At 41.6% G+C, this 26,124-nt stretch overlaps 1 protein-coding gene across 4 annotated transcripts in view; it reads left to right on the forward strand.

Moving 5' to 3' along the window:
* Positions 1-342: 342 nt before the first annotated feature.
* The window catches only part of AFF2 (ALF transcription elongation factor 2), a 470,917-nt gene continuing 445,135 nt past the window's right edge, over positions 343-26,124 (forward strand). For 3 of the 4 annotated variants that reach the window (XM_058534867.1, XM_058534866.1, XM_058534869.1), the window contains exon 1: positions 402-629. In XM_058534867.1, the coding sequence (XP_058390850.1) occupies positions 583-629 (47 nt within the window). In that variant the 5' untranslated portion in view covers positions 402-582. Of the gene's footprint in view, positions 630-26,124 lie in introns of all 4 variants that reach the window. The other variant, XM_058534870.1, reaches the window with a different exon arrangement.

The raw sequence follows: 26,124 nt of genomic DNA on the forward strand, positions 1-26,124 counted from the left end.
TGACAGAGGGGGGTCCGGGGCAGCGCGGGCGGGCGGGGCGAGCCCCTGCCAGATCCGGGGATGATAACGTGCCGGCTCCATGTCGCGGCTTCGGGCTGTCCAGGCTCCGCCCCCTGTGAGTGTGTAAGTGTGTGATGCTGCCGCGGCCGCCGCCGCCTGTGCAGCCGCCGCCGCCGCCGCCGCTGCCGCTGCCGCCGCCGCCCCGGCTGCCGCGCCGCGCCGCTGCCCCGGCCGCCCCTGCCGCCGCCGCCGCCGGCCCGCAGCCCGCCAGGCGGGCGGCCCCGCCGGCCCGAGCCCGCAGCGGCTGCCGCCGCAGCATCGGGGCGCTGGGCGCGCGGGCAGCCGCGGACAGAGCGGACCCGAGCGGGCGGCCAGGCACTTGCCCGCGCCGTGCCACCGCCGCCGAAGCTCGGGAGCGCAGGACCCGGTACCTCCGGCGCCCGCTGCCGCCGCCGATGCGGCCCGGGCACTTTTAGCCGGGCGGGAGGGCCGGAGAGCCGGGCCGCCGAGAGCAGCGAGCGAGCCGCGCCGACCCGCCGCGAGCAGGGACGGATACCCGCCCGCCGCCGCCGCCCGGCCGCTATGGATCTATTCGACTTTTTCAGGGACTGGGACTTGGAGCAGCAGTGGTAGGTGTTGATTTTTGCCCTCTCCTTTGCCACGCAGGTTCCCTGGCTGGGGCTGGGCTTTTCGCCTTTGTTAAGGGGAGCCGGGGCTGTGGTGGGGGCGCCCCGGACGCCCTCCCACTTGCTCTCGGCCACCCTCTGGCCCCGGCCGCCGCGACTCCTTGGTCGGTTGCCCGGGGTGGGGGGCGGTGGGGACAGAGGGAGGGATGTGGGTCCTGAAAGCGTCGCTTGGCACTCCAAGTCCAAAGAGTTGCATTTGGCCCAAATCGGATCCGGTGCCGCCCGGGGGCTGAGCCACACGACCTCCTCCGGGATATTCTCCCCGAACGGCTGCCCGGGCCGGCCTCCGAGCGCACCGAATGCTGCCCGCCCGAAATGCATCAACTTTCCAGGTGCCCAACGCCGGAGGCCGGCCGCGGGGGATAGGCAGCGGCGAGGTGCCACTGATTGCCTCTGCTTCCTCGGCAGCCACCGCCCCCGCTGCCGCCACCTCGGTCCCCGCGCGACGCGGCGCGCACACCTTCCGTTCTCCCCGCTCAGCCCAAGTTCCCCGCACTCCGCCGCTGAGCGACGGCTTCAGGGGCCACCGCGCGGGGGACCCCGGGCCCAGGCCGACTTCGGCATTTGGCTTTAAGACTGAGGGTTTTTGAAGTTGGCCCCCGAAGTCGGCCGCTCCGACGTCAATGCACAGTTAATTACCGGCTGGACCCCCGTCCGCCTCCCACTGGGAGGCAGCCGCAGGTTTTTGTAATGGGCACCCAGCTCGGATTCAAAGGTTTGGTCAGCTCTTCGTCAAATACCGTAAACTTGTCGCCGAGGTTTTTGAAAGATGGTGCAGAGGTGACTGGAGAGCCGGAAAGTTGTTACTCTCTGCGTGATGTGCGCGCGTGCGTGCGTAAATAGTGATATACATATCTATTAACTTTTTAAAAAACTTCACCTTCGTTTTTTAAACGAACGTTACAAACGTTATCATTGTTAATTTGTCAAGATATTTTAACATATCAATTTCCCCCCACAGCCTATGGGATTAGATGGGGGAGGGCGCAGCGGTAGCGACTTAGAATTGCACTCTTGGTTATTGCTTTTTTAAATGTAGTTAGAATAATGTATAGTACCGACTGATAGAGCGAAACCTTTTGCAATGTTAAACTACTAGCAACCGTTGGCTGTAAGTGCTGTGTATTTTTACAAGGGTTTCCCTTGCTGATGTGATATTTTAGGCAATTTCCTTCTTTAGAGAAGGGACATACGCTTAGCCAATAGCGTCATTATGCCAATCATGACTCCTTTACTTGCAAATCCAAAATAATCAGAATTTAAATACGTTTTATTTTACAGCAATTCGGGGTAAATCCTTGAAGCCACAAGTTATGCTGTATCTGTAAGGCATTTTTGATACCATGCAGGGTTTTATCAGTTCTGCAGAAAAGCATTATGTTACATTTTTTTAAATAACCACGCTGTTATTTAAAAGTAAACATCACAATAAAATGACTGCTCGATTAAATATTATGCTCCACACACAGCCCTTACTCTGCTTCAGTAATTTGTTTTGCAGACAACTGATAACCACAGCATTATTATTTGCATACAATTTGCCTAATATATGGTGTGGGTAACACCGTTAATTTAACAGACATTGTTATAATTGATTTCGTGGGTGTAGTTCAAATGTTAAACATATAGAAGGTATTAGGTTTTTAAAAACGTGTTTATTATATTATTTTAATTTCAATTTAATCTTACCCACATGCAGTTGCATATTTAAAGGAATGGGCTCTTTTAGATTTGATTTCTTTTTTCAGAAAGATACAGCCCTCCCCCTTTTTTGGAGACTCTTTTCTTATATTAAGGAAAATGCAAAGCCTTTTTTCCTCCAGATCCCTAACTATGCCACGTCAGTTAAGAAACATTCGGACTTGGACACTCCGTGGATATTGTGTGAAATACCAATGAATTAGTATAACACATCTGCATAAATAAGCTGGCTTTTTCCCTCTGTGCACATGTTCCAGGAAAATTTCTCCTCACTGTTTGATTGTAAGAGCCAAGCTTCCTTATGCATCTGTGTTTGTAAACATTTGTAATGCAGTTGTGCATCTGTGTTTTGTACACCCCCACAGAGAAAAGGAACGTAAATGTGACAATAGTGGATGAACTAAAAAGCTTGATATTGCCTTGAATGGAAATCTATACCTTTCCAAACTCTCTTTGCACATCCAGAGCATGCCAATCACATGTTCATTACATGTTTACTTCCCCTCTTGGGAGTGAGTAGCTGCTTAGAGTGATGGCATCCACTGCCTTCGCCCCCAAACCCCCAGGAAGTCCAAGAAGGAAAAAGGCACCAGCCCAGTTAAGGATCTCATTTATATTGGACCTTTTCTCAGCATTCACTTGTGAAAGGGAAAGCTCTGAGCTCTCTCTCCTGCAACCCTAGATGTCTGACAATAAATGGACCGGCCAGCTAAAAAACAATTTCATTTTCCTAGACTTAATGAAGAAAGACTTTACATACACAGGCATATGTGTTATTTGCAAACACTTGACTATAGTAAACAAAAAGCGTGTGCCCATTTATAAACACACACATTTGTCAGCATGAATACAAATGGAAAGGATGGGGCATGAATGACGCTGCAGTGTGTTTATGTGCTGTGTCTGGGAGGGCTCAATACCCAACGGAACATATCCCTGGATTTCACAAACTGCAAGACTATCTTAATGGGTCATGCTCTGGACTCGATTAAAGGGCCAAAGCTCAAGTTCTTTAAGATTCCTGGATGAATGAACAATGTTCACCTGAGTCTGAATTTAATATGAACCATTCTGTGAAAGAAGAGGAAGGCGCAGATGTCTGTCTGTGCACACTGAAGACACCACTTGCTCTTAAAAAAAAGAAAAAAGATAAAGAAAAAAAGTCAAGTTGTGTTGTTTAAATCGTTCCATAGACTTGCTTGTGGTAGCCTAGTAAATGAATTCTTGAGGTGTCTGGAGATTATGTGGCTAGATTTGGACTTGTTTCCCAGCAATGGGGATGTCGTGAATCCCCATTTAAGGGGGGGAAAGCAAAATCAGAGTGCCTACAAAGTGCACAGCCTTTCAGTCCTGTAAGCAACCCCCCATGTTGATTAGGTGTTACTTTGTGACAGACCAAGGTCCTTTGTGGGGATGCTTATCTTCTTTTTATTATTAAAAAAAGGAAGAAAGAAAAGGGAGGAAAGAAGGAAAGACAGATACAGAAAGGGGCACATTCTTAAAAATAAAAAAAAGAAAAGAAAACCACCATGATAGCAAAATCAAAATGTTAAAAAGCCTAGTAAACATTGTAGTGAAGCTATTGTGCCCGTGGCCGACTTCTCACTGCAAAGGACGGCATCAGTTGTTTGTAGTTTTTAAGTGATGTCTCACAAGTAGCCTAATTAGAGGCGAGCTTGCAAACGGGCAGTTATACAGGAAGAGACTTAAACTCACTAAACTGTTATATAAATAGAAAGTTCAAAGGTCTGTGTGGGTCTGTCAAGGCTGGGAAGGGGCCATGTGCGGGCCAGGCTTCTCCTCCTCGGTGAAGGCGGCCCCTGGGGCCTGCCCCAGCAGCCCACACTTTCCCCAGTTTTCCTCGACCTTGCTGGGGGCGGGGACCCTGCTCTTCAGACAAAAGTGAACTGTTTCAGCTCCAGTCGGGCATGGCCCATGCACTGCAGCAGCCCGGCTGCCTCCGCCTGCTCTGTGCGCACAGGTCTTCCGTGGCCTCCTTAGCTGCAATCCTCCGGAAGAGTGGAACTGGCCTGTTTATGGATGGGAAGCCATGGGAGAGAGAGAGAACACAACCTTCACCAACCTGGGGGTAGTAGGAATGTGGAGGTGGTGGGGCGGGATCCTGTTTTGACTAAGGCCTACAGGTGGCCAGGATTATTCATTCTCTACATCCATCCATTTATCTTTCTTGCTTCCCCTCTGTTTGTCTCCCATAGACAGTCTATGGTCTATTTTCTTTGCTAGTACAGTATGCAATCTCCAATGTGTTTGAACACTCATTCAGCAAACCCTGTGGGGTTGAGTTTCTTAAGGGAGTATATGGGGAGGAGATACTCAAGACGGTGAAATTAGCTAGTGATAAGTTCTCCTCCAAAACTCCCCAAATAATAAAAGCTATCTCTGTAAATCTTAAAAGGCACTTCTATTGGACAAGGAAGAAAATTATCTCATGTTAGAAATCAGTTTAATGATACATGAATTGTTTTGCTAATGATTCAGTCAAGCATTTAACAAGTTTAAAATATACAAATCAAGATTGAAAATGACTGCCTCAAAAATGAATCTGTCATTATAGACATAAACGAGATTCCAAACATTTAAGCATTTTGTAGATGGATAAATTTATATTGTATTTAAACATGCTAATTATTGTTGAATAGAAATGGCTTTAATGTGCTGAACCTTTATTTTATGCCCATTATTCTTAGCTAAGACTATTTCTTGCATGCGAAATTTGCACATATTTAGCATAATTTCAAAATCGTAAAAGTCTAATAAAATGGCTATCTCTGGAGCAATCTAGAAGCTGTAGCCCTATGAGCTTATAGCTGTAGGTTGTACCTCAAAGAAGGAAACTGCCATATACTTGATTAGCCCATCATGTAGACAAAACAATTGGTACAGTGACTACATTTTTCACTTTTAATTTTGTCTTTCTTTTTCTCATTGCTGTGGGATAAAGAAAGAGACTTAAAAAACTTGTTTACTGATGATGAAAAGAAATGTATTGCTGATTAAAGAATTCAAGACCACAACTTGGGGAAACCTTTTTGAGAGGGTGTGTGTGTGTGTGTGTGCGCGCACGTGTGTTTCACCCTTGTGTGGTAGAACGCATCATCATCATTGCTACTATTAATTGAGTATTTACTGTGTGCCTCAAGCTTTGGACTAAATGCTTTAAATACTCAATCTCACTTAGTCCTTCAGACAACTTTATGAGATAGGATGTTATGATCTCTATTTTACACATGAAGTGATGGAATCACTAACTACTTTGTGATGCAGTGCAGGTTCCAGCCTGGATGGGGCTGACCCAGAGCTGCACCATCCACAGCTGAGACTTTGTCTGAGCGTTCCTAACATGTGGAATCCTTTCCCCTATGGCGTCTTATTCGGTTGTTGTGAGTTAGAATATGCAGGTGTTATTCCCATTTTACAGATGATCAAATAGCCTTAGAGAGGTCATTTGACTCACCTAAGTTCACACAGCCTGGTTAGTAGTAGAGCTAGGTCAGAAATCCACATCTCCCAATTTCCAGATCAGGTGCCTTTCTGCAGACCTTTTTTGGCCTATTATTTACTGTTACGGTGTGGGCTTGAGCATCTAGCTCTCACTGAAGCAAAGGGATTGGATCATGTATATTATACTTGTGTAAAAAAAAATCTGTGGAATTACAATGTAATTGACTAGCAAGGGAACTTGCTTTTTCCTTTTAATTAAAAAAAGAGCAATTTATGTACTGATACAATCTCTTAGCACTTCTTTTCTGGATGCCCATTTAATGAAAACGTGTGAATGGCAAATTATATATATAAAAGAGGTAAAATTCAAGTCCTTAAGAACTGTCCATTTAAATTTGAATGCCCTAATTTTGAAGATTTGATACTTAAACATAAAGAAGACCACAGTGTTTCTCTGGTTGATTTGGAACCTCAAAGCTGGGGGTAGGAGGTAGATAACATTTCTTTCCAAACCCTTGTAACTTACCACATTGGTTTTTTGTTTTGATCCTTACAATAACCTTGTGGGTTTGTCAGGACTGGTATTATTAGCTTGACTTTGTAGAGGAGAAAACTGAAGTTCAGAGAGGTTAAGTGACTTGCCTAAGTTTACACAGTAAGAGGATGGTCTTGGATTTGTGTTTGTTGCTCTTTTCACTGGGTCACCACTGTTGCATTAAGTCATTCATATTTGAATGTCCACATTGTGTCCTAGGGAATGGTGTATCACCTTTCCCATTATAGGTGCTCAGTAAACATCTGTTGATTGATGTTAGAGCCCCATCAGCTCCACGAGTGTTCTATGCAAATGCTCGTATCTTTCAAAGATCCTGGGGCTAATACTGGCCCTTTGCCTGTTTGATAGTGTTTTGATTGTAATTTTTTGAAGGTTTCTAAGCCAGTGTGGTCCCTTGCAGAAAGTAATGAGAAAGAACAATGGTTACAAAAGAAGCTTAAGAGGAAAAGGCAAAATTAGAACCCATGTTATTTATTGGTGTGATTTAAAAAACTCAATTTCTATGTATTCTAAGATATGCTTAGAACTGAAAAAAACAACTTTGAAGGCATAGGGGTACAGGAGTTAATGGACTGGTATTGGGTCTCAATCCTTACGGAGAACGTTAAGGAAGAATGTGTGACAAAAATCTGAAGAAGAATTGAATAGTCGGAGGGTTGGGATTCTTCCAGCTTTCCTTGAGGTTCAGCCTTTATGACTTGTATTTCATCATGAGAAGGCTGTTTTTCTACTTAACTGTAGCAGATCCACGCCATAAATTATCATGACTGTTAAACAAAGGTCCAGCACTGGGTTCCTCTAATGTAAAACTTTTATGTTGCACTTTAATGAAATTTTATATGCATGTTCAAAGCAAGGCACACTTTATACCGTGGAGAGGGCGATGCTCTGAATTGTTGAATTTATTTTAAAGTAAATCTTTTCGATGACCTTAGCTGCTAACATCCACCTACTTACTGAGCTGAGAAAAATTATCTGAGTGCTTAAATAAAATGGCATGATTTAAGCAGGGCCGACAATAGCGCTACAGCTAGAATCTGATTTTGATTATGGATTGCTTAGTTTGTGGAATGCTATTTTTTAAATATACCTGTGCATTTTACTTCATTTGAAAAAGAAAATCAGCCAGTGATTTAAAGTAATCTTTGATTTGGTTCTTCCATAGGCGTGTGCTGGTATATGAAGGTGTAAAAGCCACACATCGGGAAATAAGCTAAGGAAACGGGTTTTGTTTTCATTAAAAACTCAAAATCACCCACCTGTTTATTTTTTTCAGTGTTCCTTTTGCTGGAAAAAAAGGAAAAGAAAAAACACATTACCCCCATCCTATAAAGAATGGTTTGTTTTGTTAGATTTCCAAATAATAGTTCTCTGCATTGTCTACCATCTTCAGTGAAAGCCAGATCTCAGTAGCAGATACTGGTTCACTTCCTGGCCTTGATTAAACCATATTCCTGGAAAATGAATTTTGTGGTTTGTAGGTAACATATCTCCTGGAAATAGCATTGAAATGGTTTCTTTTTATATAAATAAAAAATAAAACCCTGCTTATCTTGTAGTGGTGCTGAAATTGCAAGCTAGCTTTAACAATCATTGGAAGAAGTTTCTTGGGAGTCTGTTGTCTTCTTGGTCTTTGGGTCTCTAGTATGGTTTGATCAAACTAACTGACCAGAAGGAGTGCGTTATGAGATCAATTTAACCTTCTGACTGTGGCAATATGTACATGACGATCTAACTATCTGGTGAACAATGAGAAATACAATCACAGAGCCTTTGTATCTCCCCCCAGGATGTCAGTCAATTAATTTTTTTAACAAATTAATTTTCCAAAGGGACTGGTTGTTTTCCTGCTGGGTCAGCACAGCCATAGTAACTAAATTAAATTCCAGCATGATGGATGTTTCTGATGACGTACCATGGAATCATGGAGAGGTCTCATCAATTAGCCATTATTTATTTGCTGGCAAAAGGTTTGGCTCTGGTGTGTAGATATTAATCAATTCCTTGAACCTGGTGTTTCCAGACTGGAGGGCCCTTCCGGATCATCTGGGCCAGACTGCTCATTGTACAGATGAGGAGACTGAGGCCCAGGATGGGAAAATGGCTTGCCCAAGGACATACAGTAAGTGATAAAGCTGGGTCGGGAGCCCTTGTGCCCTAGTTCAGTATTCGTCAATTCTATCAAGAACTGTTTTCATTGCATACCTACTCTGTGCCCAACACTTCGCTAGGCAGTCACTTTTAGGGGGAGATGAAAGGAATGTGAAAGATGACCTCTGGCTCCACTGACTTGACATTGGAATGTAGAACTATGGATGTAAGTAAAATAGGAATTCCGGGAGAGAGTGAGAATGTGAGCTAGGGTAGGAGAAACAGTCCTTGTGAAGGCCCATGAAAATCTTTTAGTACTATTAGCACAGTCCGGAGAGAAATTTGGATTGCTTAGAAGACCAGCAGCAGCCAAGACTAAACAATTGCCTTTGGGCCCTGAGTTATCTGGTTTGACAGTAGCTCACATTCATCACACAATTGCTGAAGTTCGGTTTGCTGTGTGAATGGGGTATTCCCATTAACACTGACCACCATTTGCGGAGGGGAAACCACAAAACTCTTGACAACTATTTTGACCGTCTGAATTATGGAAGTATTTATGCAAACATTCTTCAGAGAAAGACCAAATGAAAATTTGTTTTCCTGAATCACTTGAAACAAATGTTTATAAATTGGCAAATTGCTGGCAAAATAGCTGTTTTCAAAAGAAGTGTATATCCTGGCTCTTGAGATGTACCCGAATATATCTCTTCTTTTGTTCTTTGTCCTTTAAAAAAAAATAATTGGCTCATTTGTCTGGAAGGTGTGTATAGATATTTTGCCTTTTGCATTTCTTTTTCCTGAAGAGTGAGTTGGTGCCTTGGCACCATCTGATTGGTGTTTACATCTGTATTTATGATTAATTGTTTGGCCACCAAATAATTCTTTGTCTGGAGATCTCATTCTTCAAATCTCAGCTTTGTCTCTGGGAAGCCACTAGCTACAATCCTCCTGCCTTCTCTGTCCCCAAAACTCGCATACTCCTGCCCTGTAGAGTTAGATACCCCTCTTCTGTACTCCCATACTGCCCTGAACATACTTCCAATGCACTTGTTTTGAGGGATGAGAACATGTCTTTTATGTCTGTATTCCTAGTGTCTGGCCCAGAGTAATAACCTAATGCAGCCAATTCAGAGTGCAGCATCATTCATTTATTCAGTTCATTCAGGCGCTATGCTAGGTCTTCAAAATATTAAGTCTAGGTGGGAAGCCGTAGTAATAAGTCATAGTAATAATAATAAAAGTGAAAATAATAGTTAGAGCTAACATTTCCTATGTGACAGGCTCTGATCTGTGTTATCTGATTTCCCTATTTTGCAGGGCAGGAAACCTGGGACAGAGGGGTTCAGGGACTTGCACAAGGTCACACAGATAGTATGTTGCAGAGCTAAAATTAATGCACAGGCCATGTGAATCCTTAGCTGCTGTTAACCCATGACGATACCCTGGGAGAGATGCTAGAATAGTGGCAAGCCCTGCATGCTGTGGGGCTCTGCAGTGGCCTGGGCTGATAAGGCCTTTGTTACTCATCTTTAGTAATTAGAAATCAGCATTGGGTTTAAGTCCATAACCCATATGAGGTGTAACTGACCCCATATCTACTCCGACAAGAGACACACGATTCCGCTTCTCTTTAGTGTAAGCACTAGATTCGGTGCTTGGGAGGAAGCTACATTTGTCTGTAAACCTTGAGTTAATTCAAACTTGACAAGAACGTCACCTCAAGGAGAGTGGAGATTTTTTTGGGGGTATTATTATTTACTGCTGCATCTGCAGAGCTCAGAACAGTAGCACAAAGTAGGTGCTCAATTACTTTTTGTTGAATAAATAAATGGATTGATGTACAATAACCTGCTTAATGCTTTGTGTGATCAAATGTGTAAAGAGAGGGTTCAGAGGTGCAAGAATGAAGTCTAAGAGAAAAACCAAAGTCACAATGGTCAGACTGGTAGGTATGTTGCCTTACCTTCAATAGATGTGTTCCTGAAATAGCATGCTTATTAAAACTTTATAAATTAAATGCTGCGTATGTGCATCTTGCTTGCCAGGAATCCTGTGGAGAATTCTCTGTTGATGAGAATAATCTCTCCCAAACAGGGCTAAGCTTATCAGATTTGTGATTTTAGAGTTTTACGTATAGCGTTTTCTTTTCATGAGGTATACCTACAGTTAGTATCCACAACATACAACATTCTGTAAGGGGACTTGTGCTGACTTTTTAAAAAAGATGTCCTAATCTTGTTACAATCACTGGATTGAGGCTTTCATCTAGTACAAAGTGGGAGGGACTCACCTTCAACATTTGCTGAATGTTTCTCTCCCCAGTTTTTTTTTTTTTTTTTTTTGTGGGGAAGATCAGCCCTGAGCTAACATCCATGCCAATCCTTCTCTTTTTGCTGAGGAAGACCGGCCCTGAGCTAACATCTATTGCCGATCCTCCTCCTCCTTTTTTTTTTCCCCTCCCCAAAGCCCCAGTAGATAGTTGTATGTGGTATTTGCACATCCTGCTAGTTGTTGTATGTGGGACGCGGCCTCAGCATGGCCGGACAAGCGGTGCGTTGGTGCGCGACCGGGATCAGAACTCCGGGCTGCCAGTAGCTGAGCGCGTGCACTTAACTGCTACGCCACGGGGCCGGCCCCTCTGCCCCCAGTTTTGTAGCATTGTCTCCTCTGAGCCAGATGCCTTGTTTTTTTGGTTTTCTTTCTTTTCTTCTTCCTCTTTTTTTTTAATAGTTCCTGCTTTGGAGGCTAACCTAGGATTTGGGTTTTCCTAACATATATTTTTAGACTGAACACATTTTCTATTTATGCCTCTGGAGGATTCAGATACAGTTTCAGCCCAAGGTCGTGCAGAAATGTTTCCATATGTGTTGATTTTTAAGAACTCTAAGATGGTTCGATAGTTGGGGTAAGAGAACTAGCATTTGCGGAGCGTTATGTCAGATGCTTTACACACGTCACCTCATTGAACAGGGACCCCCCAAAGACAGGTGTTTTTACCCCTGCCTTCACAGAGTTGGACATCAGCTGTGTCAGATTTGGACATATTAGAGTTTGATGGGCAAATTCAAAGTATTAAAAATAATCTTGGGAAAAAACCTCTAAACCTTATTTTATTGTTTTCACAGTGCAAAATTAAAGGTGACAATTCACAGGTCAAGGAAGATAGACATAAAAATAAAAGGTGATGAAGAAATCTAGGACATTTTAGTGCGGATAAAACACCCAGTTAGTTAAATTAACCAGACATTAAGGCACATACTAGGAGGAGAGACAGTAGATACTTATGGATCTTTAATAAATTAAGTCTCATGATCAAAAATGAAATATATTTGGGTATTAAAGATCCACAAGAGCTGTGATGGACCTTTTAAAAAAGTTAACTATTAAATATTAACTATATCCCTTTTGCTACAATTAGGCATTTTGGCCACTTGGTTTTGAAGTTCTAGAACAGTTATAAACTTCAACTGTCCACATATATTCAGACTGCAGGTGGTAAAAGTTCCCATCAAGAATGATGAAGACTATGATGGTTAGATTCTGATTAGCATTTTACCCAGAAATTACAATGAAATGCCAATGCACAGACTAATGCCATTGAAAAATGACACCAGTGGCACAATTCTACCATACAGGCTTTTGTAAACAGTCACAGTTACTCATATGTTTTGAACAAAAATAGAAATTTGATGAACCTATTTTGAGAGGCTTGAAAAGTTAAAGTGAATTCTAAATGTAGATTAGTAGCAATGATGATAGCCCAGCCAGTATTACCTCAGTTGATTAATTTATAAGGATAGTGGTCAATGATTTTAACCAACAGCTATGTATAGTAGAATCCTAATGGGATCTGTCTGTTAAAATTACATAAAGTAGGGCATTTGATTTATTTCATAGTTTCTCAAAGCTCAATTTTAACTTCATACAAATAATACATTAGTCACCCGGGATAAATGACACATTGAATCAACTTGTGATTTTGTCTGCTTCTCCTAATCTGATTTAGCACAGGATTACATCTGGCTTTGTAGTTTATTCCTGTCCTAAACATTTGTAGATAGAGTGAGATCTTTACATCTCCTGTTTCATATTTCATTAGACAAGACTGGACCATATTGCCCTTGCCTGGCCTCTAGGTTTCTGGGGTGTGTAAGGAAGACTTTCTGGTTTGGGTATAGTATTAAGAGCTACCACAGCTACAGTGAGGCAGACAAAAGGGTTTACAGACACTGCCCCTCTTAATACATGATTAGCTGAGAGATTTCATTTTTGGTTGATAAGCAATTTGAGATTGATTAAATTTTCAGACCTGGAATATGTATTATTATCAAGTTAATTTAGTAAAATAACACTAAAATCACTAAAACAAGTTAAAATGTGAGAGACCACCAAACTTTGCCTAGGTGCCCAACTCCAGCCCACCATCTCCAGTCTTGCCCTTACCCTTGACCCTTGGGTTGGGGAGACTTTTCCTTGGGGCTTGAATGCTGCAGTGGCTGCTCCAGGGGAGTACATCCCTCTGAGCCTTACAGTGTCACCCCACATTCAATTTCAGTGCCAAGACATGACTTCCTTGTACGCTCTGATCACTGTTACTGCCATCTTTCATTGGGTTCATTGCCTTAATGGAAGATGGAAAGGTGAGTTTGCCCAACAGAAAAACTTTGAAATCTGTTTGACCTGCAATTGCATACCAAAATTAGAAGAAGCGGGGAGGTTTTAAATTCATGGCTGGCTGGAAATATGTGGGTTTATATTTTTAAGATGCAAAAAACATGATTAGTAGAAAGTTCATAGAACTTTGTGGACATCAAATAACTCTTAAAAACTAAGGTAAATGATATATGGGGTAAGTTTCCTTAAATTGAACATAATCATAAAAATCCAAGGAAAAGCAATATATTCTGCAAAATTTATGAGTTTTTTTGGGGGGGAGAGTTTGCAAAGCTTGACAACCCCCAGTGCATCCGGCATGGCACATTCCTGTTTGTAATGAGAACCTTATGGGGTGCTGGGCCTAGGTTTTCTTAGGCAGGCCTGCTCCCCAGGGGTATCATAAATGATACGCAAGTCAGAAACTTCATGGCTCATGGCATTTGTCAGAGATGTTTTAGTTAAGCTGCCTCACCCAGCTACAGGGGCAGAAGTTGGGAAGAGAGTCCACTCATAAATCTTCATGGAGCTTTAATTAATTATTATTATTTTTTTTGCTGTTGTTCATAGGAGTTAGAAAGGGGAAGACATAACTGAATTAATGTGCCTACATGACTTCACAGACATGGTCCAGGTTCTTGGGGTTAATGTGACTTTGATTATATTTCATAGGCACGCATTCATTTAACAACATCGACCAGAAAACCACAGAGGTGTAAATACCAGTAACAAAGCGTTGAACATACAGAGACAAAAAAAAAAGAAGAAAAAGTACAGTGCCAAAGTTAGGGCTATTTTTCCAGGCATTTTCTTAATGTCTCATCCTTCCTTTTATTCCCCACATGCTGTGAAAGTTTGGAATTGACCCCAGTCTCACTTGTGAATTTGGGCCTTACCTTGTAGGGGTAGGGGTGGCTGGTAGGTCATGGAACGGATGTTTGTGAATTCATGTTTGCTCAAACACATTGCAGCACCTGGATTTCTTGAACACAGTTCTGATGTTACTTTATTCTCAAAAGAAGGAGTTCCAGCCATAATGCTGCCTTTTGGTGGTGGTGGTTGGGCATGGGAAAATGCCAAGTTGTATTGGCCTGTGTAATGTTGATCCTTTAACATGCTACTGCCTCCCCTGTGAATTCAGGCCCCTCTCTCAGTGTGCCCGGAGCTCAGCTGCACTTCAGCAGCCACTGGGGAGAAGTCTGATGTTACTTCTAACTCCGCAACCCTCCGTTCTCTATCACCTACCCTTCTGTCGCTATCTTTTGAATTCCTGACATGTATGCCTATAAATGGCTTAGTAGTTACAGTTTCATTCACTTCCTTGGATAGGTCTAATAGCATTTAGATAAAGACAGCCTGTTGCATGAGCATCATTGCCCTTTTTCATTGTCTTCCTTTTAATCATAGCGGTTACATCTGACAAATTTTCAGACTCGTTTACTCTTTCTAAGTGATCCGGGATACTTATGGCAGTGTTTGGAAAGGGGAAAAACAAGCCTGCTTTCTGGGAGCCATTGAACTAATTTCTCCTAAAGACTATTTGTGCATTTTATGAGAGAAATGTTTAAAAGGTTGTAGTGAATGAGGCAGCCTACACCGAATGATTGAGGAGATTGGACAAAATGAAACCTTTTTTTAAAGGAAAAATAGCAATTTTTACCTTTCATAAGTTTATTTTGAAAGGGTAATAGGTAAATTGCTCTGTTTCCTCACCAGGAAAAGAAAAAAGGAGAAATAGCACATTGAGGGGACAGAAGCCTTTAATATCTTGCAAGCTGTTTCAATGAATTCCAAATTTCAGGTCCGAAACTGTTGTGGCTAGTGGAGATTTATGCCCCATCAATTTTAAAAATCCAAGAAGACATCTTGAATTTAAATTGTTGAATTATTAGACCTTCATTTTCAATGAAATGGAAAGACATTGGAAATTCTAGTTGTTTTGCTTTGGCAAGTTAAGCCACACTTGTTTATATTTCTGATGTTTAAGAGTAAAACTGAATTTTCATAAATAGACAGTGGATGAAGAAGCCTTCCTAGCATCAGTACTGATACTTTGTATCCTTCTATTACATGTTAGAAGAATTAAGACTCTCTATGAGCCACAGTTTTTTTTCATAATGATAATCTCCACTTAAAAACTGAAATGTAAAAATCATAAAAGCTATAAAAATAAAAAAACAAATATAAATTTTCATGAACCAGTGTGAATTATTGTTTGTTAGCGGTGTGCGGGCAAAATGAAAAATGCAGGTGTGTCTCAATTCTCGTGAAATGCCTGATCTTAAAGGGAAGAGGAGAAGCTCTGTTTCTCTGCTACAGTTGCTTCCACATCCTCGTCCCAGCAGTTGTGTGGAGTCTTAGCACTTCAGACCTTCAGGGGGATCAGAGCTAGGCCAAACCCTGACAGTGCTGAAGCCCTTTCCTCACTCTCCCTGCCAGTGGTTACGCAGCTTCGGCCAGCCTAAAAATTGAGAGGAGAATGAACTACCTCTCAAGACAGCTAATTCCTTCCTATTTGGACAGTGCTGATACCAATTCCATTGTGTATATGAAAAGGGCTGCCAGCCCTTGGTTGTAGTTCTGCCATGTTAGTTCTGCCTTGGAAGCCACACAGAATAAGTATAATCTCTTCAGTTCCCGTCAGCCCTCCCTGGGTCTGAGGCAGCCCTCCTGTGTTCACTGTGTTCTCATTTCTCGGGGCAAAACGTCCCAACATGTGGATAATTGCCTGGAGAGACTCACAGCGACCCTGTCTAGATATGCAGGTGGGAGGTGGCTGTGCCTGGAAGGCTCTAGCTCTATTTTTATGGTACGTAGAGCAGGGAGAGGCCTCTCCACCTCATCCATATAAACTTTTTTAGAAGTTTGGTTGACAAGCAGATCATCAACAGCCTTTGCACAGGGAAACCTCCCTCTGGATATCTTCTCCCTTAATTGCCACAATATGGGAACATCAGACGATCAAAAGACTAACAGGAACTTTTCTAGAAGGAATCAAATAACTAATGTTGAACCTTGATGCCTCCTGGGAAACTATGTGTATCTCTCACTGTGGCCACATTGGCCTACACTTGGGAGATGACAATAGCCCCTGTATATTGAGTAACTACTGCACATCAGGCACTCCTCTGAGCACTTTCCATACATAAACTCTGTTAAACCTTCCAGTAAACCTGTGAGGCAGTAGACACATTTATTATTGCCATTTTTATGATGGGGAAATAGAGGCCCTGAGAGGCCAAGTCAGTTGCTCAAGATCACATAGGTAGGTAGGTAGTAACAGAGCCAAGATTCGAGCCCTGTTGCTATAACACTGCACTGTAATACAGCTCTTCAGAGCCAAGTCTTAAGATGTTGCTCCACACTGGCCGCCTCTGAACAAGCCACTACTTGGATGGCATGAAAGGCCCCTTTGCTTCTTCTGGCTGTGACCATTACTTCATCTTGCAAGATGGAGATTGAATCTGAATAGCATTCCACTCTGACTCTACATCCTTGAGTGGCCACACTCTCCTCACATTCTGTACTGAAGCCAAACCTTTGCGATGGATGAAATCCTAAGTGTTTTGTCTCTTGAAAAGGGAAACGGACATTCATTCATTCCTTCATTCATCAAATATATTGTGGCTGTCTACCATGGGTCAGGCACTGGGGATATCGTGGTGGCCATTGCATAAATGGCGCCTGAAGGGTTGGGCAAAAGTCCATGGTTTCTCTAAGGTGCCCAAGGTCATTTCTGAAGATCCTTCCGTTGCAGGGATTATGGCACTCTTTCATGTAACAAAGGCAGATACTCCTTGCCCAGTTCTACTCAGCCTACCCTTCAGTACCACTGCCCTGGTCGATTCATGCAGCAGATTTCTGTGAAGGAGATCAGCGTGAGAAAGAGGATTGGCTGGAGTCACAGCAAACCATTTCCAAAGAGACTGTTCTGAAAGGGCTTGAGTTATCAATCATATTTTGAAACCCATGGCACAGGGCATCTGGCTTTGTTTGTGGCTGCCGGGAGGCTAGGCTGACCCAACGCTGCCTTCAATAATTTCTTCAGTGTCTGGTAGTACTCATTATTTTCACCTGTTGCGTGAGAGGGATCTTAAGTCAAAATCTAGCCCCTGTAATATTGCACTGCATTGTTGATTCCTGCAACCTTTCGGTCTTCAACAAACCACTTCCTATACTTCCTGCACCATTGATGAATTATTGTAAGCCCCTGAATTCATCTGTACAGTATAGATTATTTTTGCTAAAGGGATTCTAAATTAGAAAAGATTTTTTTCACATATTGTTGTCACAGCTATTAACACAGCATCCTAAGATGAATATCTTTTTGCTACCAAATACTTTTTATAAATATTTAGTTTGGAATCCAGACTAGAGACTCATCTTGACTTGGGAGAATAGCCTATTAAGGAGACTTTAGATTCCATTTTGTTTTGGTCTAGTCTTGGCACTGGAGTATGGATTTTGCTAATAAGACCAAACAAAGCCAGCTGTTTTCTTCCAGAGAGCCACCTTGACTATCAGTGTGGATGACAGATGACAGCCTTTGTGTTAAGAAGTTTATTGTATTTAATTGGGCAGTGGTCTGTTGTGTTTGCAATGCTTTGTTGGCATGGTCTATCTCTTCTGCAAGAGAAGTGATACATGACTATGGGTCATTTACTGACTGTCGGGCGAGACCTTTATAAACCAGTGTCCTCTATGCTCTGCCCTGAGCGATGACCCCACATATGACTGAGCTTTGATGGGGAGAGGAACGGTGGCGTGTGGTGTTTGGTCACTTTCCACTTGAGTGGAGGTTACCTCGTGGAGTTTAAGGTAGAGGAGTATGTCTGCCTTGCGTTTAAGCTAAGACTGGATGACCCTTATCAGGAATGTTGTAGAGGGAATTCCAGCCTTAGATAAAGGTTGAACTAGATGACCTTTGAGGTTGTTTCAACTGCTGAGTTTTTATGATGCTTTAAAATCCCTTAGGAGAAAAACCGCAGTATAGGGCATTGGCTGTGAATCTCAAGCTTGAAATTGTCAGAGAGTAATGCTCAAATCAAATCACATTAAACTCACTTTAAATTTTAGAAATATATGGCTCACAATATTTTGCCTGATTTGGGGGGGAGAGGGAATGTGAGGGGGAGAATAGAAAGATTATTGCAACGTAAAATCCAACAAACAATGAAAATAACATCAACACTCCAAACTTTAATTTTTTTTTTAAATTAAAAGGACTGAGAATCACTGACATATATAGAGTTTTAAATTTTTTTTGGCTCCTTTGTGAGCTCAACAAATGGAGCCTGTTAATTACTATTGCCTCTGATTGGCATTTTAACGGCACCTTATATAAATAGAGGCAATGAAGCTCCTCACTGCTCTCCCAAACCTCCTCATCCTCGCATTCCTGACTTAGTGTGGGGATCTTACGCCATTTGCTTCTTGACATGCTTGTTAGAGAAGTCAGTTAACTATTCTCCAGGTCAGGAGTGAGATGTTAACATTCTCACAATGGAGAATGTATATTTATCTGCCTCTTATCCACTCTCTGTGTGTTTTCAAAATAAAACCTAAGCATCTTATTTTTTTTGTTGTTGTTCATAACATCAGGAAATAAATGTTAGTCTTTAAACACATTCTTAGTGAAATCACTTGTGGCGATTTCTAGTTTGGTTTGTAGTAAATGTCTCCCACTCATGTAGACATGAGAATAATACAAAACAGAAGAGACTATAAAAAAAATGAGAAAAAGAGAGCTTAAAAATTCAGAGAGGAATTTGAACTATCCTTTGTGTCCATGCATTAGGCACATACTGCACGTGTGGCATCAGTTAATGATGTTAGAATGGACCATTCAGAGACCTGAGGAAATAAGTTAATAGTAATGTCTACCAGTTTACACATTACTTAGTAATATAATGTGTATACACACGTATACATACTTATATACGCATGTATATACACATATATGTACACATACATACATACATGCATGCATAAACTAGCTGTAGATTCTAGGCTTTTGTGAAACTTGAACTCTTAAGATATATGGTCCTGATACCCTATTCCACCTCCCTCTCCCATATATACAAACAGCCTTTCTTACTCTGTTAGCCTTTTTGTCTGGTTGAGGGCTGTTTTGTCTAAACAAATTATGCCATTATTTTATTTTAAACACTCTTTTTTTTTAAGAATAAAATAATCAATGCCAGCTGCCCTGAACACTTGTGCATTTAAAGGAAAAAATCATATAAAACCAGCTTACATCTGAGATGCTTCAAAGAGGTTTAACTTTAACTATCCAACATTTTCAAACTTATAAAATCCCTTAATGTCCAGGATGCACTCTGGGCCTGCTGCTTGTCTAGAACTCTTTTCAAATGCTTTTGGATTCAGGGAAACCCCAAATGCATGTTGCCCCAAGCCCTCTTTCCCTCTTTAATTCTGAGACCCCTGTGTGTTTGGAGGGAAATGTAATCCATATGTTTCTGATTCATTTACACTTAACTCATCAAAATGTTGTTTTGTAAGAACCATTTGATGTTCTAGAAGCTTTTGTGCATTTTTTAAAATAAACTTTTTAAAGTCTTCCCAACCACCCCCACTTCCACTTCCCATAAGAAAGGCAGATTTTGCTGAGGGTAAAACGAACTGAAATGCGCGACGGCATTGAGTGCAGTGCTAAATTAGTGTACCAGGAGCTCCAGGTGGTGGGCACTGGGCTCCCATGTTTCTCTGCTGGGTTGAATGGGCTCTCCAGGACTCAGCTGGTTCTTAATACTGACTCAGCTTAATACTGGCTCTGTTTTGGCTGCAATGGAATGAATTTAAGAATAAATTTAAACTGAACAGGGAATTGACTCTCCTTCACCAGAACTTTCATTCAACTCTTCATAGAAGAAAGGCATTGGCCCTAATTTATCATCTGAAACAAAATGTCTTAAAGTGGAAATAGCTTCCGTACCTCAGCTATAGAGTGTCTTTTGCTTTAGACATTACAGCTTTTGCAAAAATTGTAATCTCTTCACCTGCATTTACTTCTTTTTTCTATTTAATAAGGAATCTGATATAAAATAATCAGAAACAGTTTTGACAAATCTCTTTGATTGCTGCTGGTGGCTCTGGCCTTTTTCCTAAAGTAATTTGTTTATGGTTACAATTACAAAGCCCTCTGACAACCCCATTCTGTAATGACCCGAACAGTGCCCCTGAGAAGAAGCTTTTGTGTGGAAGTCAGACAGTTGAGTGGAGCATAAAGACGGCATACATTGCTAAGACTGGTACAGTCATTTATCAGTGCATGGCCTACTATGCACTGAAAATGAACTTTGAATAGAAGCTGCCCTAAACCTGCTTCTTCCTCATGGAGTTTGGCTTGAGAGAAGCAGGCCTTCCGGGTCATAGGCATATGAGTTTGGAGGCAGATCACCAAGTATGATCCCAGGGGAGGCTCTGATGATGCCACTGTCACCATTCCTGCACCGTGTGACAACGCAGAGGACTGGCTAATTGCACACCCATTACAGCCTCTAGTAATTACTCCAACTCAAGGTACATTCAGGTGTAACTCACAAAAGTTCTGCAATCTTGGAAAAAAAATACTTTGCCCTCCTCTTGCTAAAAAGTTCTCTTAAAAAAGAATATGTCTACTTTTAGGAATTAACACTGAAACTTATTTCATATGAGATTATTTTGGTTATCAGGATACATTTCCCCTCTGTCATAAACATTAAGAAGTTCTTAGAACCAAATTATTTTCCATTGTGTGTGTGTGCGCACGCACGCGTGAGTGATCTCTGGGGATTTCTAAATCTGTTAATGCTAAGCCTTGAGTTGTCTTGATGTGAAAGCCAGGGGCTAAAAGACCACCTAGATTCTCAGTTGGGGCCACATGGAATTGCACACTGATATTTCAGATCAGATTTGACCTGATTGTAAATTTTTATTTTTCTAGCTTTCAAGTGTGTGGATTCAGTGTAAAAAAGGAAGAAAGAAGTCAAATGAGTTGTGTCTAGGACTCCCTTACGCTGAGTTTGAAAAGGCGTTTTGTCTGTGGAGAGGGCGAGGCCTGTTCCATGGATGCAATGCCTCCAACAGGCCTCGCTCCCTCCATGAACACCACTCCACTCTCCCCAGTTGCATCAACTTTCTGCAGAGTTCATGCCGTTGCCAGGTCAGGGCAAGAAACAGGGGCGGAAAGCTTCAAATGAAACCTCTGCCAGAGTGCAAGCATTTGTCACCGTATTGCCAGTGAGCTGGAGCCTTTCCCTCTGCGCTGATGGCTTCACAAGAATGTGCAACTGGCTTCCCTGGGCCCCGGTGGATTGCAGCTTGCCTTGGGGTTCTCACAACCTCCCCTGTCGTTCTTTTACTAAGTGTGCCCCGAAAAAGTTCTAATGCAAAGTAGTCAAACCGTGGCTGTTATTTGCTGGCCACCTGTCCTGATGACAAGAGGAAACACGGGTTACCCCTACTGGACCTAAAGTCTTCACTTCTCCAAGGATTGCAGGTGCACGGCACTCTATATTTATCTGTGTGGGCTGTCACAGAGGCAGTTGACAAGGCTTATGCATGCATTTGTGTGGGGCAGGATGGCCAGCTCTTGTCTCCGGTCCATCTGGTGATAGGGACAGTTTCACATTCTGTGTATTTTCTTGGGCATTTTGTATTAAGAGGTGAGAGTGGGCTTTCTGGTCATGCACTCACTTGTTTATGGAAACAGGCATACACTGTGTCTACAAAGCATCAGAAAAAAGGCTTTGAGGGAAAACTTCAGTTCCTTCCTGCTGGGGGAACATGCTGCAGGGACCTTTTCAGTTTCGTATTCACTCTTTCACTGTTTGTTCTAGGGCTACATTGAGTGGGAGTTAAATTTTAAATGCACATCGGGTCTTTCAAAAGACTTGTAGTGTTCAGTGGCTGGTACAGTTGCTTATACAATTGTACAGTTGCACAACAATTGCTTGTGATTGATGTGTGTTTATACTGACTCAGGCTAGGCAGGAATGGCATCACTAGCCCTGTCCCAGTTTTTGCAAAAAACCCTCAACAACTCTATTTTATTAAGATTTTCCCATCTGGTTGATATGATCGTATTTATATTTTCATTGATTGCAACTTAACCCTCTGGTACATATTGATTTATAAACCATTCCAATACCTTAGTATAAAGAATTGGACTGTATGATCCCACACACACACACACACACTAATAAAAGGAGAAACTGAGGCACAGAGAAATCATGCAACTTTCCTGAAATCAGATTTTCTGTCAGTGATAGCATTGACACTACATCCCTGAAATTGGAATTCAACTCCAGTCACTAAAACACTTGCTCCCTGCAGCATCTTTGTGGAATGCGCGTGTGATGTATATGCATATAAATCTTCATTAAGATGAAAGTGAGATATTATTGTAACTGTAAGTGTTAATATCTACTTTCAACGTTAATAACCAAATGAACAAAACGAGGCCAATAGATCTAGGTTCTGTATGTGATTAAAATTATTTATTTTCTTTTTCAGTGAAAATGTTAAGTCAATTGCATGGTTTCCTTTGGATTCATAATAGTGACATTATAAAACATACACATGCACACATACCCCATTCATGTAATTAAACCGATTCATCAAACATATTGTTGAAGAATCTCGGAAATGTGTGGGACACAGGATTAATGAACTCAGAAACACGTAAACTCTAAAAGGTTTGTCAGTCTATTTTCATTACACATATGCGCTTCCATATATGATTTGTGACAGCTTAAGGACAGATGGCCGAGTGATTTACAGCTCTGACTTCAATTATATATCATGTAGTTCAAGTGAAAATAGCTCTCTTGCAACACAGATAGCGATGTTAGCAACCATTTATAAGAAGTGTTTTGAAATTCGGATCAAAGTCGAAGCCTGCTTTGATTTCATGTAAAAAAAATTTGGAACGCCTGTTCATAAAATTATCTCTAAATATTAGTCTCTGTTCCTTGGCAGCTTTAAAATTGTGCAAGTTTAAAAGTGAATTATAACTGCTTTTCTTTTCTGTTTTGCGTAGTTCATAGCAAATATTTCAGCCCTGTCACCGCTTTAGAAAATTCTTGGATCCAGTTCCTCCAGATTGAGAAAGAAATGACATACTCCTCAGGGTAATCATTTAGGCAGGGATGAGGAGGATGGTCAAGGAGAAAGAATTCTTTTCTGTGTTTTGCCTTGTAAAGGCAACACCCACCTCAGCCTTATATTTTCAAAGTGGCTCTTAGCTGTCGGGCAGTATGGTTCTCATTCACAGCATGGGCTACCATAGAAGAAACAGAGTCCTTGCCACTTAAACTTACCGTTAGCACTTCAGTCCTAATGTACAACTTATGTTCAAGTCTGCATATGTGTGTGTGTGGTCGTGGTGGTGCTGGTGGTTTGAGAATCATCCACATCCCTCCTGCAGACTATAACCTAGCCTTTTAATGCGAGGGGGGAAGGTAAAAATAAATATATGCCCCTAGAGAGAAGAGGAGGTCATATATTTATTCCCTTTCCATTTTTAATTTGCCCACTCTAAATACTGTTCCAGAAGGGTTTGTATGACTTTATACTTTCCAGAAATATTCTATTTTTGTAGGCTAATGGTTCAGTTTACTTCTCATTTCTTCACTGCCTTTCAGATAAGTACTTCCCCAGGAACTTAGTATTAAAATTTGCCTTTCCAAATGTACCATATGGAATTCCCAAGGGAAATTATTTTTAAAGTGTCAGTCTCACTCACGAATTTGGCTGTAGTGTTGAGTTCTTTTCCTAGCACGAGCCCCCTCCCCAATTGAAAACATTTTCATAAATAAAGATACAGAGGAACTAAAAAAGGATCCCTGGATACTTGATTTCCATGAACATTTAGTCATGTAGAATTTTCCATAATATTCTCGTCATAAAGGGAATGTAGACACAAAGTCTGAACTGACAAACTTACGACTGTCTAAGAAGCCAGGTGTAAAGAGCACTTTTCCATTCTCAGGCCTGTTTTCATCCGTAGACTCAGAGACATTTTCTATCTGGCCTGCTGCTGCCTTCTAGAGAGCAGGCGGCAGGCAGCATGTGTGTCCTGGGACACTGGGCTTGCCTTCCTCTTGACTCGGGGCTGTGGCTGCCACATCACCATTTGGAGCTACGATTTATAAAGTACTCAGTCTACTTGTTAACAACTGTTGTGGGCACCTCTCCCTTTTAGGTGTTGTTCTGAAGGAATGAGTTTTGAGAAATTAGGTCAGTTGAATTTTCTAGTATTTTCAGAATGCAAATTACCGGTACAAAAACTTCAACTGCAGTTGTAATTGTAGCTGGTTGAAAGTGAAAAACAGAGATGTCGGAATTCTATGAGGAAGAAATAATTGAGGTAATATTTTCCTGTTATATTGACCTTGTTAATTCTATAAAAGCAAGTAAGTACAAAATTTCATTTGTGTGTGTGTGTGAGACAAAGAAAGAGAGAGAGGGAGACAGGGCTTTGAGTCACTGTTTCCCTTTTCTTCCTTTCTATAACCAAACACAGGACATTTTTATTTAAATTTTTTCATTTATTTTATTTTTTCCCCCAAAGCCACAGTAGATAGCTGTATGTCATAGCTGCACATCCCTCTAGTTGCTGTATGTGGGACGCGGCCCCAGCATGGCCGGAGAAGTGGTGCGTCGGTGCACGCCCGGGATCCGAACCCCAGCCGCCAGCAGCGGAGCGCACGCACTTAACTGCTAAGCCACGGGGCCGGCCCCCAAACACAAGACATTAAAAGAGCTTTGACATAACATTTAAAATCTAAACTATAGCCAACGTCAATATTGTATGGCTAATATTTGTAAGATATTACCATGTGGAAAACTGGATAAGGGTACATAGGATCTCTGTGTATTATTTCTTGCAACTGCGTGTGAATCTATAATAATCTGAAAAAAATATAGTACAATATCACTTCCTCATTATTTATTTTGATGCACAAATTGTTCCAGACTTGACCAGTGGGAGCCCCTTCAAGCTGTATCCTGTGTCCTTTTGGTCTTTGAGCACTTACTTAATTTCTGGCACAAGATACTCCAAGCTCATCTTATGCTTCCCTGCTTCAGCCCGAGAATCAGCCATTTCTCTTCGGAGCCCTGATTTATTTTATTGGAAATTGGTGTTCAGAGAACAAGATGTTGTGGGGCTAGGTGTGCTTTTTACTACCAGAGTTTCATTATTTCTGGGCCATCTCAGCAGACGGGGCTAGGAGATATTTATATATGCACAGACACACACATACATACATGCGTACACATCCATATCTATTTCTATATCTGTCCATCAGTATATATATTAAAATACCATGAGATCATTTTGGTATCACCTATTCCAATCAAACACCATCACATTCCAATGTTCCCCCTCTTCTTACTGGTAACTCACTTCTCTAAAATTGAGAAACCAAGCTCTCATTATCCACAATACACTTACTTATTTGCTTAATCCAAGTATGCTAACCCACACCCCTGTGAAAAACTGATTCAGGCAAGAGTCATTGATGGATTCTAAAAGCAGTGGATGGAAGTTTGAGGAGTAATGAGATATTTGCATAATTTCTAGGTATTTCTCCATAAAATATTTATTAATTGTAGGGAGAATAGTAACTTGACAGTGGAGAAACCTGGCGACACCACCTTAACCAAGTGATCAAAGGTACCATCATCAGTATTGGGATAAGTTAGTTTCATATGCCTCCTGATATGAGGTATTGAAGAGGACACAACATCACTTCTGTGTTATTCCTTCAAAAAATGTGTAACTTGAATCTAATCCTTAAGAAACATCAGACAACAAACCCAAATTGAGGAGAATTCTACAAAATAGGTGCTCTATATTCTTAAAAAATGTCAAAGTCATGACAAACAGAGAAGAACTGAAGAATTGTTCCAGGTTAAAGGAGACTAAAGGGACATGGCATCTAAATGGAAGGCAGGAACCTAGAT

Source organism: Diceros bicornis, chromosome X (genome assembly GCF_020826845.1).
Source record: "Diceros bicornis minor isolate mBicDic1 chromosome X, mDicBic1.mat.cur, whole genome shotgun sequence".
Classification (NCBI taxonomy): Eukaryota; Metazoa; Chordata; class Mammalia; order Perissodactyla; family Rhinocerotidae; genus Diceros; species Diceros bicornis.